Source organism: Meleagris gallopavo, chromosome 6, assembly GCF_905368555.1.
Source record: "Meleagris gallopavo chromosome 6, MGAL_WU_HG_1.1, whole genome shotgun sequence".
NCBI lineage: Eukaryota > Metazoa > Chordata > Aves > Galliformes > Phasianidae > Meleagris > Meleagris gallopavo.
Window position 1 is genome coordinate 12,875,350 of NC_139409.1, and position 14,846 is coordinate 12,890,195.

The 14,846-nt window shown below is 43.2% G+C and overlaps 1 protein-coding gene across 1 annotated transcript in view; it reads right to left on the reverse strand.

Moving 5' to 3' along the window:
• CCNY (cyclin Y) overlaps positions 1-10,129 on the reverse strand; it is a 115,281-nt gene extending 105,152 nt beyond the window's left edge. Inside the window, exon 1 of the mRNA XM_085227070.1 lies at positions 9,315-10,129. Coding sequence (XP_085083196.1) covers positions 9,315-9,468 — 154 coding nt within the window. The 5' untranslated portion in view covers positions 9,469-10,129. The remainder of the gene's footprint in view (positions 1-9,314) is intronic.
• Positions 10,130-14,846: the final 4,717 nt, after the last annotated feature.

Below are 14,846 nucleotides of genomic sequence, written 5' to 3' on the forward strand. Positions count from 1 at the left end.
AAAAAAAGCAAAAAAAAAAAAAAAAGCAGCAGTGTATATGGATTCCACTACTATTTGAAAACAAACAAACAAACAAAAACAAACCATACACAGCCTTATAGCATATTTTAAGAATTACAATTTATGCACTGCAGTGTATTTGTAATCCCAAACTGCAAAATCAGGACACAGATTAATCACAAGGTGCACATTTCTAGAAGTAATGATGAAAACAAGAGATCATGCTCAATGCTGCTTTAAGGACAAAGACACAGGGTAGAAATGCAGGCACCTTACCTACGTGCGGATAACTTGTGTTGAGCTGAAAGAATGATTATCTTATCTGCCTGGCTGTAAAACATGCAGGAACTAGGAATGCTCAGCAAATGTTAAAATGGCAATCTAAAAACTGGGGTCTGAAATCAACACTGAAAGTCACATTGCCATCGTGGAATCATCACACAAACCCAACTCTAGAATACACTGTGCTCGCTTCTCACAGCTCGAAAAGCACAGCAAAACAAGAGTCAAATAAAGGCAATGAGATTAGAGGCAGGAACGTGTGTATCTTTTGGGTAAAAAAAAGGCCATGAAGCACTGGCAGGAGGCAAGCAGTGCAGGCTGTCAGAGATGTACAAAGATGGGATGGGAAGAGGACAGAAAAATCAGACAACCCTGCTGAAGCTAAAGGGTTGGAGGAGGGTAGTGATTGAACCCAAATATTTTTCAGATCAAAGCTAGTTTCAGATTATATCAGCAACATGATAAAAAAGAAAGAATAACATCACAAGATCACAGTCAAAGAACTGTAGGGTTGGAAGGGACCTCTGGAGGCCATCTAGTCCAACACTGCAGCAAAGCAGGCTCCCTAATATAGACTGCTACCTAACCCTAGTTGGTATTTCCAAAGAAGTTACGATGGCCAACTTCACTTCTTGAGCTTCCTGAAGCTTGACAACACTCCAGGGACACACTCTGTGCTGCGTTACATCACAATCATCCTGCACCCTATGAAAGAGTGGCCTACTGCTCCCTGGGCCTGCAGGGTTAGTGGGACCCGAGTACACGCAGCCTGCCTGGACCAGGCCACACAGCAGTTCCGTGGGGCAGCGGCCAGCCCACAGCCTTCCTGCCTCCTGCGGCAGGCTTCTGCCAGGCATTGCATCACACCTCGCTCCAACAGTCACAGTGCCTAAGACGCTATTAGTACACTGTTTTTCCTAGAGAGACAAATAAACCATTACCCATATGAACCCATTTTGAGATAACCCACACAAAATCAGGAGGCAAAAAACCTACTCTCCCCCCTTTACTGCTCACATCCATCTGTAACGTCACTACTATAGAACTGCAGATTTGCATTCAAAATCAAAGCATGCAGTAAAAGGGGAAAAAAAGATAAAGAAAGAGCCCACAAGGTCAGATATGCAAAAATGTAGAACAGTTGTTCAATTTAAGCTCAGGTTCTCATGTTGTAAGATAATGTTTCACTGTTAGGATTACATAAACTATGATTCAACTACTTGTTATAAAAATAACTGTTTACTATAATTTCTTTTTAAGAAATGTGACTTGAGGTAGTGAGCTTACTTTTCACAAAGCATTCACTTCCAGTTAAATGTAACTTGGCAATGTCCCTTTCACTTAAATATACATTTTGCCAAGGGGAAACAAGTTCCTAGACGTAGAATTTACATCTTATTTACTGCTTATATATGGAATTTTATATGACTTTTTGTTTGTTTTGTCTTTCAACGTCTGTTTTCCTCCACAACACAACCAGTCAGATCTCTCTCACTGTGCACTGCTTTTAATCACAGGTTGGATCACCAGAACCTCTGCAGTTACAGGAATCCTGCTCTTACCTAAACACTGGAAAAAGCACACAGTCCAGTAAAATTACTATTTCCTTCTATGTCCGACACAGAGAGGATAACTGAATATTGTCAGTGCAGAATACCAGACACCACCACAAAATAATTATTCTAAAAGGAAATAAGTCATTTAGCCCCAGTCAGTGTGATTTGAAAGCTTAAAATACAATAGCATATCCAAGCCATTCATTCTCTTTCTACATTCACTGATCGAATAGAACGCAAGTGGGTTTCTGTCAGGTATCAATAGTCACAAAGAAAACTGTGGGGAACGAAGTGCTGCTGAGAGCCGCAGGGACAGGGAGAAGTCAGGCAGGGTGGGCACCGAGCTTATGGCAGAGACGAGCAAAACATCTCACTGCTTAAGCTGGATATTTATCTCGATGGTTATTTTAACATCTGACTGACTACTACTTACCTCTAACACCTACTACATAAAATGACATAGGAAGAAATATCAAAACACTGATCAGAGGAAAGCTCTGTTATCTTCATTCCAGAATCCCTCAGGAAATATCCATTTCAAATGCAAATAAATCTATGATTGATTATTACTTAATATTCAGTAACATCAGAATGTCTAACCACGTATCTGGACAATTATCTCAAAACGTTAACTGCATTACCTATTTTAATGGCATTAACAGCAAAGAATTTCAAATTAAATGAAGATCAGCCTCAAGAAAATTTATGAGCTTGGGGGTCCTGGAAGTTTAAGGTTTTGTCTACAGCTGTAGTTGAAACTGTTAGAAACTAGAAATAAAATCCTGCCTGATAGGATCTGAAACTACTTCGTGCTTTTTTTTTTTTTTCTTTCCTGAGTACACAGCAAATACTGCATTGAATGGTCAGATAAAATGTTCTGCAATGGCTGATTTACCCTTCTGAATTTTATTGCTTTTGATTTCACTTACATAGGTTCATACATTTAATCAGTAAAATGAAAATCAGCCTGCTCTAAGTCCTCAAAAATAAAAAGAAAACAGAACAGCTATTGAGAAAGACTACAAACATCCTGATTCTTAACAGGTGTTGGACATGCAAGAGACTGTGCTTCTACAGCAAGTAAAATGACCATCTGATCAGAAATTAAAATTTCTATTAGAATTATCTGTATGTTCTTGATCATAACACCTCTTTTTTTCCTGATCTATATGTCACATGTGCTATTTTGACAGGATTTTTGGGAAGGAGGAAGTGGTGCTGCCCAACTGGCAGAGACCACAGCTCACTGACCGTAAACAGAACATATGATGGTATAACATAGAGGCAGCTTCGCTCAAACTAGATAAACAGATGAGATCTAAAACTCTGAAAATCAGCCCAATAGGCAACGGCTCTAATTAATTTCATATGCTGGAAGACCTTCTTCAAGGTCTTTACAATAATTTGCACCATTTTATATAGTATCACAGCTCAAAAAAACAGTTGAGATATGTTTTAATGCTTGTAGAGCTCCCTGACCACGTCAAAGCAGGGAAGCATGTCCCATTATGTTCACTACCAGTTACAACCCTCAGACATTGGATCTTCAGGTAATGCAACCTCCTTTATTCAGAAGAGAAGAAAAGAAGACAGAGAAACTACAGTATAATTAAGTTTAAAGTGGAACTATTCATAAAATTACAAGCACAGATGCATAACTACCACCAGTCATGTCACATGCACAGCCTCACATAGACTTGTAACTTCCAAATTATCCTCTCCCTAAGTTGTCATACTGCACTTTCTTGCCTGCATTTCAAAACACATTTGCTGATCCAGTATAGTTTCTTTCTCACGCAGTTATTTCTTTCAGTATCTTAAAGTAATGCATTCTTTCCAGGAACAACAGCAGTAATGAAGAAGAATTTGATAAGATGTCATAACACAAATAAAAACATAGCAACAAAAAGGTATCCCTTCTCTGAATACTAATCTGCAGGAATAAAACGCATCTCAGAAGCAGTCCTAAGCATGCCAATAATTTGCTAATTTTGGTCCGAAACTCCAAATTAGAATAGGACGCCTGTACCACCCTATTCATGACTTTGGTGTACCATGGTTTTATCAGAAGTTTCTAGCCATTCAGGCTTATAGTCAGGAATAACTTATTGATCCCACATTTGATGAAATATCAGTGCAATAAAGAAAAGCACCTATTAGAATATAAACATTAATTTCTGTACCGTTGAAAGTAAATGCTTTCACTTCCAATCTGACATCTCTGGGATCTCAGCCACATATGTGTAAGAATCATTTTTGCAGACTAAGAAACAAACAAGCAAACAGTCTGGGATGCAACTTTTCTTACTTAAAGCTGTGTGCGTGTGCATTTTTGAAGAAAAATATGAAGGTGCTGTTGAAAGCTGACTCTTGCATTAAGAATGACACTACAGAGATGCCAGGGCAGACGTTCTTCTCCTCCAAGATGCACAGCTGAGGAGACTTTCCCCAGCTCAGGCTAAGAAGCACTCTGAGTTTAAGCTGTTTCTCCCAGATAAAGCTCAAGGGCTGCTCATGCTCAGATTCAACTGGCTGGGGGAGTTCCAATGACCTATGAAGTCTACAAACTTGGCAACAAAAAGCTGAGCTAGATAAAACCATTTCTGGGTTTTGGTCAACTTCTGCAAAAGATTTTTAGCTTGAGAAATATGAAAATATCCCAACCATTCCTTTCAACTATTCTGGACTATTTGCTTTTAAAGTTGGATTGTAATGAGGCAAGACTGCCACAGAAGATACACAGGAAATGATAACTACTGCAGTGAATGCAACATCTAAGGATACTGGTAGACATATTCTACCTAGATAATAAATGGCTAAATTTTAAGCTAACTAACATTTACAATCTCTTCACATACATTTCAAAGATTTGTGGCACGTTCATTAGATATTCTGCAAAATGAAGTAAAAAGACCACCCCATATGTCAGAATGCACATGCACAAGGATTTTAAAAACTCCAGTTATCCAACTCCAAAGCAAAATTAAAGAAGCTAAAGTAATTCAATTTGGTTCTATGAAGCAAGTTCAGAGAAAGGCTATTTACTGCTTATACTTCCAGCCTGTAAAATGCATTTCATATTCTTGCAAAGCCACTACACAGGAAGGTATTTAGACTACGACTGACCTGTAGCTGACCAACAAGACATGAACAGCTACTGCAGTGCCAGCTACCCCTCCACCTCCCAACCTCCTACTATGCTGCAGGGAGTAGAGAGCAAGTAACATTCACACTATGATGCTTAATGAGTTCATCAAACAGCATCTTACGAGTTTCAGAAAGCAGTGGCCCACCATACACGGGTGTCAGAAGGGCTGGATCTTGAGCAAGGCCTGAAGTTGCAGTAAATATACCCTTCAAGAGCAAAGAAACCTTCACTAAGAACATAAAACTAGGTAAAACAGTTATAACCGTAGAGTGGAGAGATTCTTTTCCATTTCTTTTTAACAGATTATTCTTAATGCATGCAAAATCTAAGGAGAAAAATAAAAAACCTCAAAATACAGCAGTCCTTACATTTTCAGAGACATCAGTTTAAGCCATGCCATTCTACTTCAGGTATCAGTTCACTCAGCCAACACTGACAGACTTTTGTAACACACGTTCAAAGTAAGCCTTCATCAGACAGCAGTGCACTGATAACAGTGATTAGTAGTAACTTCAAATATTATGAGCCTTAGCATATGTTCATATGAAACCATCTACAGTTAATAGTAAAATACTCACTTCATAAAGGGTGTAAGTTAACTGATTAAAAAAATGTGGATGTGAGGTTTTATAAAGGCTTTGTACATGATGGCTTCCTTTTCATGAGGAGCTGGGAACACCACGATAAACAAATGAAGATGAAAGTGGAAGTAAAAAAAGCAAGCTATGAGATATGCATCACCAGCAGCATGTGGTACAGGACTACGTTTGGTGATGTAGGCCACAGCAGGCTCCACTTCTTTTCTAATGCACGAGATTTTTTAATGCATAGTACTATATTTGCATACATGCATATATAGCAATATATGACCTCTGGCGACTGCAAGCCACACTACTGAAAAGCACACTGTCACCTCTGTGAAGGAATTCCCTTCCAGCAAACTTGAGGGAAATTAAAACTCGCCTGTATTTTGCTAAAATCTCATTACTTTTAAAACTCAGCAAACAGAGATATGCAAATACTAACTAATCTAATTCCAGGGATTCCCATAAACGACTTTCAAAAATTGGAGAAAAATATGCATATGAACAAATAAAGGGCTTTTAAAAACCAAGCCAGTCTTTGGAGTCTGCGGTATGCAGGAAAAATTACCATGACTGGCACATGATGAGATGGGCTGAGCAGGGCTATCAGTGGTGCACACTCACACAGGATGACACTATCTGAACTAGCAATGACAAATGACCTGCAACACACGCAGTTTACAAAGAGGAAAAAAATCATGGTTTTTTGGGGGGGAGAGGGAACAAAGAAACAGGGGAAGGGATTAACCATTAACAAATTTCTCTTCAAGAGCCCTAGGAGCTCTCTATCCAGTCTGTATGTCAAAAGCAGCCTTTTGGACACTTCAATTGTGAGGTAGCAGCTTTGCTTCATGTCATCTCACTTGTGATAAAACATCCCCTTTGTCCTTTCCCCACAGCTCCTTGTGCCTTGTTGGCTAAAGGGCAGAGCTAGCAATCTTGAGTTTACTGCCAGAATTTTCTCGAAGCAACTTTTTAAATGTGAAGCACTGAAGAATAACGCAGCTCCCCCTTAGCAATAAATCATCAAAAAGAGACAGTAATCAAGAGAGGGTAACCTCTGAACTTATGCTACAATTTTCCACCTGCACTGTCTACTAAAAGAAAGATCAAAATCTTTCGGTATTCTGTACAGAAAAAAGCATCTCAGTGAGTACACAATATTAAGAGAGCCAGCTATGTATATATGAAGTCTTAAGTCAGTTAGTTAACTTCTTAGACATTTTTAGGACCAAAAAATATATATATATCAAACCACTCAAACTCCAATAGAGAGAAATCCACCATTACCATTCTCTGGAATAAGTCACTTGTTAAATTCAAACTCTTTCTCCTTCTCCTCACAAACAGTTGTGAAGTATTATAGAATGGAGAACATCTGACAAGGCACTACTGGCACAGAGATCACACCTTGCTAAAACCCACTCACTGCTAAGGACCTGGGATTTCTCCCAGCATTCTTCAAAAAACTGCTACTGAATTGGGAATCGTAGTTGAACCATATGAGGGGCAATCTAAAGGCATGATGTTCAAGGCAAATTTGACAAATTTTCTATCTGCAGTATTTAACACTGGCATACCCCAAACAGTCCCACTTCCACCAGTACCAACATTTCCAGTGTTCACTCTGAGCTGTCACCCTCCCTCTTTTCCTCCCTCTCTCTCTCTCTCACTGCCTGAAGCGAGGCTTTCAACAATGAAAAACACCCATCTCTTAACAACTTGGAAACAGCTCACAGGTGACTTAAAAGATTTACAAGTTCTTGTCCTACTCCAGCAGCTTGCCCCACCCGAAACAAAACAAAAGTTTAACGAATTTTCCTCAACCTGAGCCATGTTACCTCAGACATTCCATGCCATGACTCCTTGGCTCCCAGAAGCCCCCTCCCAAAGCCGTGGCTTGCTGGAGAAAATCTCCATGCTTCCAGAGGAAGGGCTGCAGATCCGCAACAAAAGAGCTGTTCTAAGCACAGCATCTCTACTTGGCCTGTGTGTACTGACAGCTGGCGGCCAGCAGGCTCCTCAGCAACGGTTCATTTTGTGCCTCTATCCATATAGAGGGATAAGATAAGAGCAAACTACAAAAATGAAATCCAAAATTGTGTACTCTTGTCAATAGTTAAGGATGGCTTGTCCACTAAAAACACGGCATTTCACAAGCAACAGTCCTAGATACATACAACAATGAAACAAAACACAAAAATACTACAAGAAGCAACTTGTTAGACCAAGATACAACTCAAGAATTGAAATGTAGAATCACACAATGGCTTGGGTTAGAAGGGACCTTAAAGCTTACCCCATTCAAACCCACTGTCATGGGCAGGGTTCCCACTCAGCATCTCAGGCTGCCCAGGGCCCCCATCCAATCTGGCTTGGGATGGGGCACCCACAGCCCCTCTGGGCAGCAGTGCCAGGGCCTCACCCCTCCGTCAGTAAAAAATTTCATATCACAGCTTAAAGAAGAGAGACAGCAGACATGATCCCTGATCCAACAAGTGAAACAACCAGTAAATATTGTTATTTTGCCATAATTACTAAGATACAAAAAGTTACCATCTTGAAAGCACATTCCAACAGGCACACATGCACTTACTATTTTCCCCTCTGCCCTTATTCCTACCAAGACAAAGCCATATCAAGAACACAGCACAAACCCACACTGATCTGACTACAGCTTGCAGGAGCCGGTGGTACCAAAGCAGAACCCCACACCACCAGGCAGAGACACACACTGCCGTGCCGGACAGCCCTGAGCTGGAAGAATTCATCATTCATGGATCAACAATTGGTTCTTTCATCTCTCTGGCTTCCTCAGACCATTATGTATTTTTTCCATCTCTGATCCCCATTACACTCCTAGTTTTCAGCCGCATGTAGCAAAGACATATGAAGAACGTGCAGAAATTAAAAGAAATAATCTCAACCAGAGAGGGAATCCATCATCACTTGGCCGGTGCCAAGAACTGACTTAACACAAAACTGTGATAAAATCACAGCCACATAAGCTATGAGAAAAATGTGAAGGCGAAGTGAGGCACAGCAGGAGCTCCTTCTGGCTGGAGACCAAGGCAGTCCATGGAAACGAACCCCTGACATCACTGACCTCTCACCAAGCAAAGTTTAAGGGCTACACACTTCAGCTAATCAAAAACTAAATTGAACGTATACATTAAGCCGCATCTTTAATATCAAGCTAAGCTCCGATAAGCCAGAAGAACAGCACATTCCGTCATCCCTGAACCAATGGGAACGCGGTGCTTCTGAGCATCACCGCAGAGGAAAAGAGGGAGAAAGTCCCGGCGGCTCCTTGCAGCGGTGCCCCACGGAGGGAGCACAGGCAGCGGGCAGGAGGCCGCGGGAGCAGCGCTCCGAGCAGGATCGTCCTTCCAGCCCCGACCCTGCGGCGCTCAGGCAGGTGACCGCCTGGCAGGTGACGTGAGCTCCCTACCAGGAGCGCTGCTCTGGGCCCCGATCCGGCTGCGAGATATTGGGTCAACAGGGCCTCTACGGCGTGTAAAGATAACAACGAGCATAAGGAATAAGGACCATGAATAACGAGCACAAATACTGCCGTCTCACGGCACCGGGGCAGGCAGGGAGAGCTGCGCCCGCGGAGATGCGGAGGGGCCGCGCTGCCGCCCGCAGCGCCCCGTGAAGGAAGGGGCGCCCACCGCGGGGAAGAAGAGAGGCAGAGAGGGAGACAGAGAGAGAGAGAGGGTGGGAGCTGCCGCCTGCCCTCACCGTCGATGTTCTCCCGGTCGCTGATGTGCTGCAGGTTGCAGCCGGTGTCCTCCCGGCTCAGGTCGGCCTCGGGGCGGTAGGACTCCAGCCGGGAGTGGGCATTCCGGCGCAGCTTGGGGCTGGACGAGACGCAGCAGGAGGTGGTGTTCCCCATCTTCTCGGCCCGGCCCGGCGGGGAGGAGGCGAGGGGCGGCCGCTCAGCGGGGCCGGCGGGCGGCCATGGGCAGCGGAGCGGACGAAGGGGAGAGGCGGCGGCGGCTGCGGCGCCCTGCGGCTGCGCTCCCCGGAGTATCCCGGCGTTGGCTCATCCGCGGCGGCGGCCCCGCGGCGCGGCCGTACGCCGGCGAGGGCTGCGGCAGCTACGGAGCGCGGCGCGGGCGGGCGGCGCAGGGCCGGCCGAGGCTCAGCCCCATCGCCGGCGGCGGGGCCGCCGCGCTCCTCCTCCGCCCCCGCGCAGCCGCGGGCCCCGCTCCACGCGCGCGCGCGCACCCACGCGGCCGCCCCGCAGTCCCCGCGGCCGCAGCAGCAGCAGTAGCAGCAGCAGCAGCCGCCCCGGGCGGCCTCCGCTAAGCGGTTCCGGTTCAGGCGGGCGGTGACGCCTCCGCGCCGGGCGGGCGGGCGGTGGTAGAGGGGCCGTGCCCGCTCCCCGTGTGTGCGGTTCCGTCCGCGTCTCGACCGCCCGCGGTGCTGAGTGGGGCGCGGAGGGGCCGGGCCCGCAGCTCTCAGGTGTCCCTGTGTCGCACCGCGGCAGAGCGCAGCTATACGTAACGTGGAAGCATGGCTGTGTACCGCGGTGTGTCGTGGAGCGCAGCCCCCGCGCCGGCTGCTGCTCGCCCTGAGGCGCTCAGCTGGCGGGAGCCTGAGGGCCGCCCCTCCGCTGCCGCTGCCCCGGGGACGACCCTGGCGGCGACGTTCCTCTTTCCGCAGCCGGCCGCCGCAGCGCTCCGTGTCACCTCAGGGCTGGGCGCAAACGCGGCTGCAGCGCTGTCAGCTCAGCAGCACGTCTGTGTGCGGTGCCGGGGTGGCTCTCGATGCTGGTCCCCGGGTCCTTAGGAATCCTCTGAGGACGACCCTACGTACCGCTGTGTTCAGGGCTTTCCCAGCCAAACCCATATTGGGTATCAGTGTCAGACTGAAGATGGAGGCCGTGGTTGATTCTCCTTAGCTTTTTAAATATTTTCTCTTCTTTTTCCTTTTATCTCCGCAATCTAAGCAAATCTCATGACTACTGGATGTCTGAGTCATGGCAGTCTAATGATTACACCGATAACTTCTGAACAGAAAAGCATTTGTGTATTTATAAAAAATACTTCAGCTTATCTCGTGATATCTGATGTTCTTGTAAGACCTGCTCGAGGCAGATAACTACACACAAGGCTCCAGGGTTATCCTTTTCTTTCAGATCACACATTGCAAAGGAAAAAAAACATTAGTTTTCAACTAGCTTCAATGTGTCCTTGATGTGAATGTATTCTAGTGGGGTGCAAACCAAAGCAATAAAGAAATATTGTTTCTTATAACTGTTGAGCATGGACTCCTGTCACTAATTTTGCAGTAACTTAAATGGGAATGTGGAAAGGCCCTCTGCATCTGAGTAACACAAGCACGTGCAGCATCTTCTCTGTCAGTGTCTGCTGCAGTTTGCCTCCCAACAAAAGCACATTCAGGATTTGCTGGTGCTCTGCTTCAGAAGAAGCATCGTGTACAGGATGTAGCATCTCACTACCACGTAGTTCACTGCTGCTGGGCATGCTCTGCTCTCAGACCAGGCCTTGGCATAAGCTCTGCTCACCTCTCCAGAGCTACTTAAATAAATCTCCGGTAGGCATCAGCAGCAACCAGGAAACACAACACAATTTTGTCAGAATCAAATCTTAGAATATAAAATGGAATAATGTTACTGAGACGTCCAGTTTGCCACATCTCACTAGGGCTGTAGATGGAAGCATTCCTCACTTGCCTGCCTCTTATCAAACACAATAAGCTAGACAAGATATTTCCTTCATTGCAAAGGAACTGTTCAAACCAAGTTTAAAATGTTTTTAAATACGAAATATTGAAAACCTGTGATCATCAGTTGTGGCCATGTAGTCACTATGTAACCTATTTTCTTTCTTGCAATCTTTTTTTTTCTGAATTTCTCACGTACCTTTACTCCTCCTTTCACCCCAAGACCTTGCTGAAGAACATTCTAATAACAAAGGTGCTACAACACATATTTAAGGATAAGAGCAAACAAGGAATGCTTTTCTGGAGTAATGGTCTTGTATAGTTTTCTAAGAGCTAAGATAAGTAGATAGATGAAGTACATCAGGAAAGCATGTTTGGTTTTTGACTTCTTTATTAGAACTATATCCAGTATATAATGTGAATTATTAGTTGATAGATGTTGGTACAGTCGAGCAAGAACTATTTGGTGTACGTTACTGACTTGCTTAGATGTAATGTGCCTCTAAATATTGTTTGTCTTTATTTGCCTAGAGACATTCTGAAGTTTAAGATTATGTATTTGCCTGAATTTTTCCTCCTGAGGAGCTTTATGCAGCATCTGGGGAACACTATAAAGCATGTAAAACTCAGGCCAAGACTGGTCATCATTCAGATACATGTTTTTACAAAAGGTTAGCTCCTGCATAAAGACATTTTTAAATCTGTAGCATCTTCACTATGCAGAAGACAATGTACTTTTATAGGTTAAATGTTAATGTTGTGACTCATTAAATTTTGTACTTGAAATCTTCTTGGTACATCATCAAAAGCTGTACATGATTCAAACCAGCAGATGCAGATTACCGTTTTGCTTACATGCAGTTTCTATCTATTTGGGATACAAAGAAATAATAAATGTTATTTAGCACCAAACTACTTTCTGCTTGCAAACCTAGTGATACTGGAAGCACAGGTTTAAAAAAATCCATTAAAATAAACAATTGGTGATAACTGGAGCTTTGACTCTGGTTATCTTTCATACACACACAGAAATTTGTCATGCAATATCTTCCCCACACTGCCACCTAATGTTTAGTAGGAGTCCTACTAATACTTTAGGCATTAAGTCTAAAGTGCTGTTTTGCCAAATTTATCACAGAGTTAATAATTGCATGGGATTTTAAGCAAAAACTTTAAATGAACATGTCTGTGTACAAACATGAAAAGTGATCTGGCTGGTCAACTGAATCATGACCTAAACTCTGTTAATTGTAATAACTACATTTATTTTGCCCATAATACTAACATCCAAAGCAACTGGAATGGCAGTGATGAACAGCTGAGGGATATTAGTTATCAACTCTCTGATAATATTATCTATTATTACTTATGTTCATTATTGTAATTCCAAATCCAGTGGCAGCAAAACTATCTTGATTCCGACCCAACCAAGATGGCAAAATCTTTTACTGTGTTCCTCAAGAGAATACGTTGCCATATCACGTCTCAGTCTTCACTCAGATGTTCACCCCTATGAAGTGCAAGGACTGATCCTCTGGTACATTTCCCCTTTGCTTAGCTGTTGATTCCTCGAGGATTAAGGCAGTCTTCTCTTTCTTGGAGGGAGTAATCCAGTGCTTGCCAAAAAACATCCTTTCAGCCGTCTCACAAGCTAACTGAAGCCCTTCCAATGCCTACTCCAACCATTATGCTGTCAACAGAGGCAGCTGTGGTTTCAGTGGTACTTGGCAAAATGATCCTGCGTGACTGTTCACAGCAAAGACACCTAGACTTAGCAAGATTAATGTAATATATGGAGCTACTGCTTAGTGTGACCCAACTTAAAATATTCAGATTGCGTATCAACTGAAGTTAGCTCTTTGGTGAATAGCGCTTCTGTTTCTTAGAAAGTAAGCAGCATTTTTGAATCAGAGAGAAATATGTAATGAGTAAATCATTATTTCTTTTGAATACAAAGGAAAGAATTCAGGCTACCTGCCTCGTGCATTTAACTTCTGTGCATAAATTAGGATGCTAATCTCCTGCCAGCCACTGAGAAAGTACTATTGTAAGCAGGAATTCAGAGTACAAAGTCGGTGTCCTGCCCAGAAGTACATGAACAATAGAGGATCCCATCTGTTTTCATTTACTCCACAGAAGGAAGTAGGTGATTCAGGGATGAGGTGATACACCCAAGAGCAGGTGTCAGAATACTTCCCTAAACATACATAGCCCAGATAAGTGTATGTTATTGCCAGTTCTCTCACTGGCTTGAAATTACCACAGAAATAAGCCGTTTCCCCCAATTAGGGAAAAACTCATCATTGTTTTGGTTGAAGCATTTCAAAGACAGCCGTACTGAAATTTTTATGCAGACCTAACCATCGGTAATTTTTGTTATTTCTTCGGGGATTGAACAAGATCTGAACATGGAAGCAGCCAGAAACCCACACATTATGCATGAGGGAAGATCTCCCATACAGCACAGAGCTGCTGTTTAGCAGATGAAGAAGCAGTAAGCAAACTGTACCAGGGAAGCTTTTGCACTGTGGGGGAAGGCACAAGCAATTGGATTTAACCATCTGGGTGGAATTTGACTGGATTAGCTTTGGCACAGTTTCACATACTCTTAATTCATTAGTGAATGGAGTAACTATATTGGAAAACTACTGGGGAAAAACAACATTGCCTCTGATACTACTGTCACAGCAGACAGAGCACAATCCCATACAGTCTCTCTGTTTTTTTCTCTTCATTGTCTCTGAGGCTAGTTTTTTTTGTGCCAGTGTGTGTCTTCCCATATCAGGATTGGCTGCCATCCCTTGGTCTGAGATCTTGGCATGTACAGAGCAATAATTACCCAATAGTATGGCTTGGTGACTGCTAGAAAGGGTGGGAATGCTCCCTCTTGAACAATAAAGCCTCTTGTATAGAAAAGCCTAACTAAAACAAACAAAATAACGTGTAAAAATGGGTAGTGCTGCCACAAAGCACTCTGCCAGCTGGAGAGTCTATTCGAAGTATGAATAAGAGGCTACTGTGTTTCACTCCTTTCTGCTTGTGAAAGATCCCATTCTATTCTATAAAGAGGTATCTGTTAATGTTTTCTGATTTCATACAGGTCTAGGCAAGTGTAACTCCTTTCATTTCAGTGAAGTTGCTCCTCGTTTATGCAAAGAGTAAAATCTGAACCTGGACCAGAAATTTGGGTGAACATATTCAGACAGAACTGTTTTTTCTCAAGTTGATATTAAATATATATTTATTAAAAATAATAATAATTAAAAAACCCACAAACTTTCATCTGCTTCTCACTGCAAGCAGTTTTGCACTTCAGTCTTGGCAGTTTGCACTTGAAAACATCTGTGTAATAATGAGCTATTACATGTTAATATGCAAGGGATTTAAGTATTCAGAAGTATAGCTCACTGGAAAAGCATGTGTCAGCACATACATATGCTTAGGCTGAGCACTTTATATGAAGGAGAACATCACGGAAGCTTTAGCCTACAGCTCTCTAGAAGATCAACCTTTTTAATGAAAGGAACGGAGAGCTGTGTTTGAAGAAATTATATAAAGATAAGTTAAAAAGACAGTGAGCCA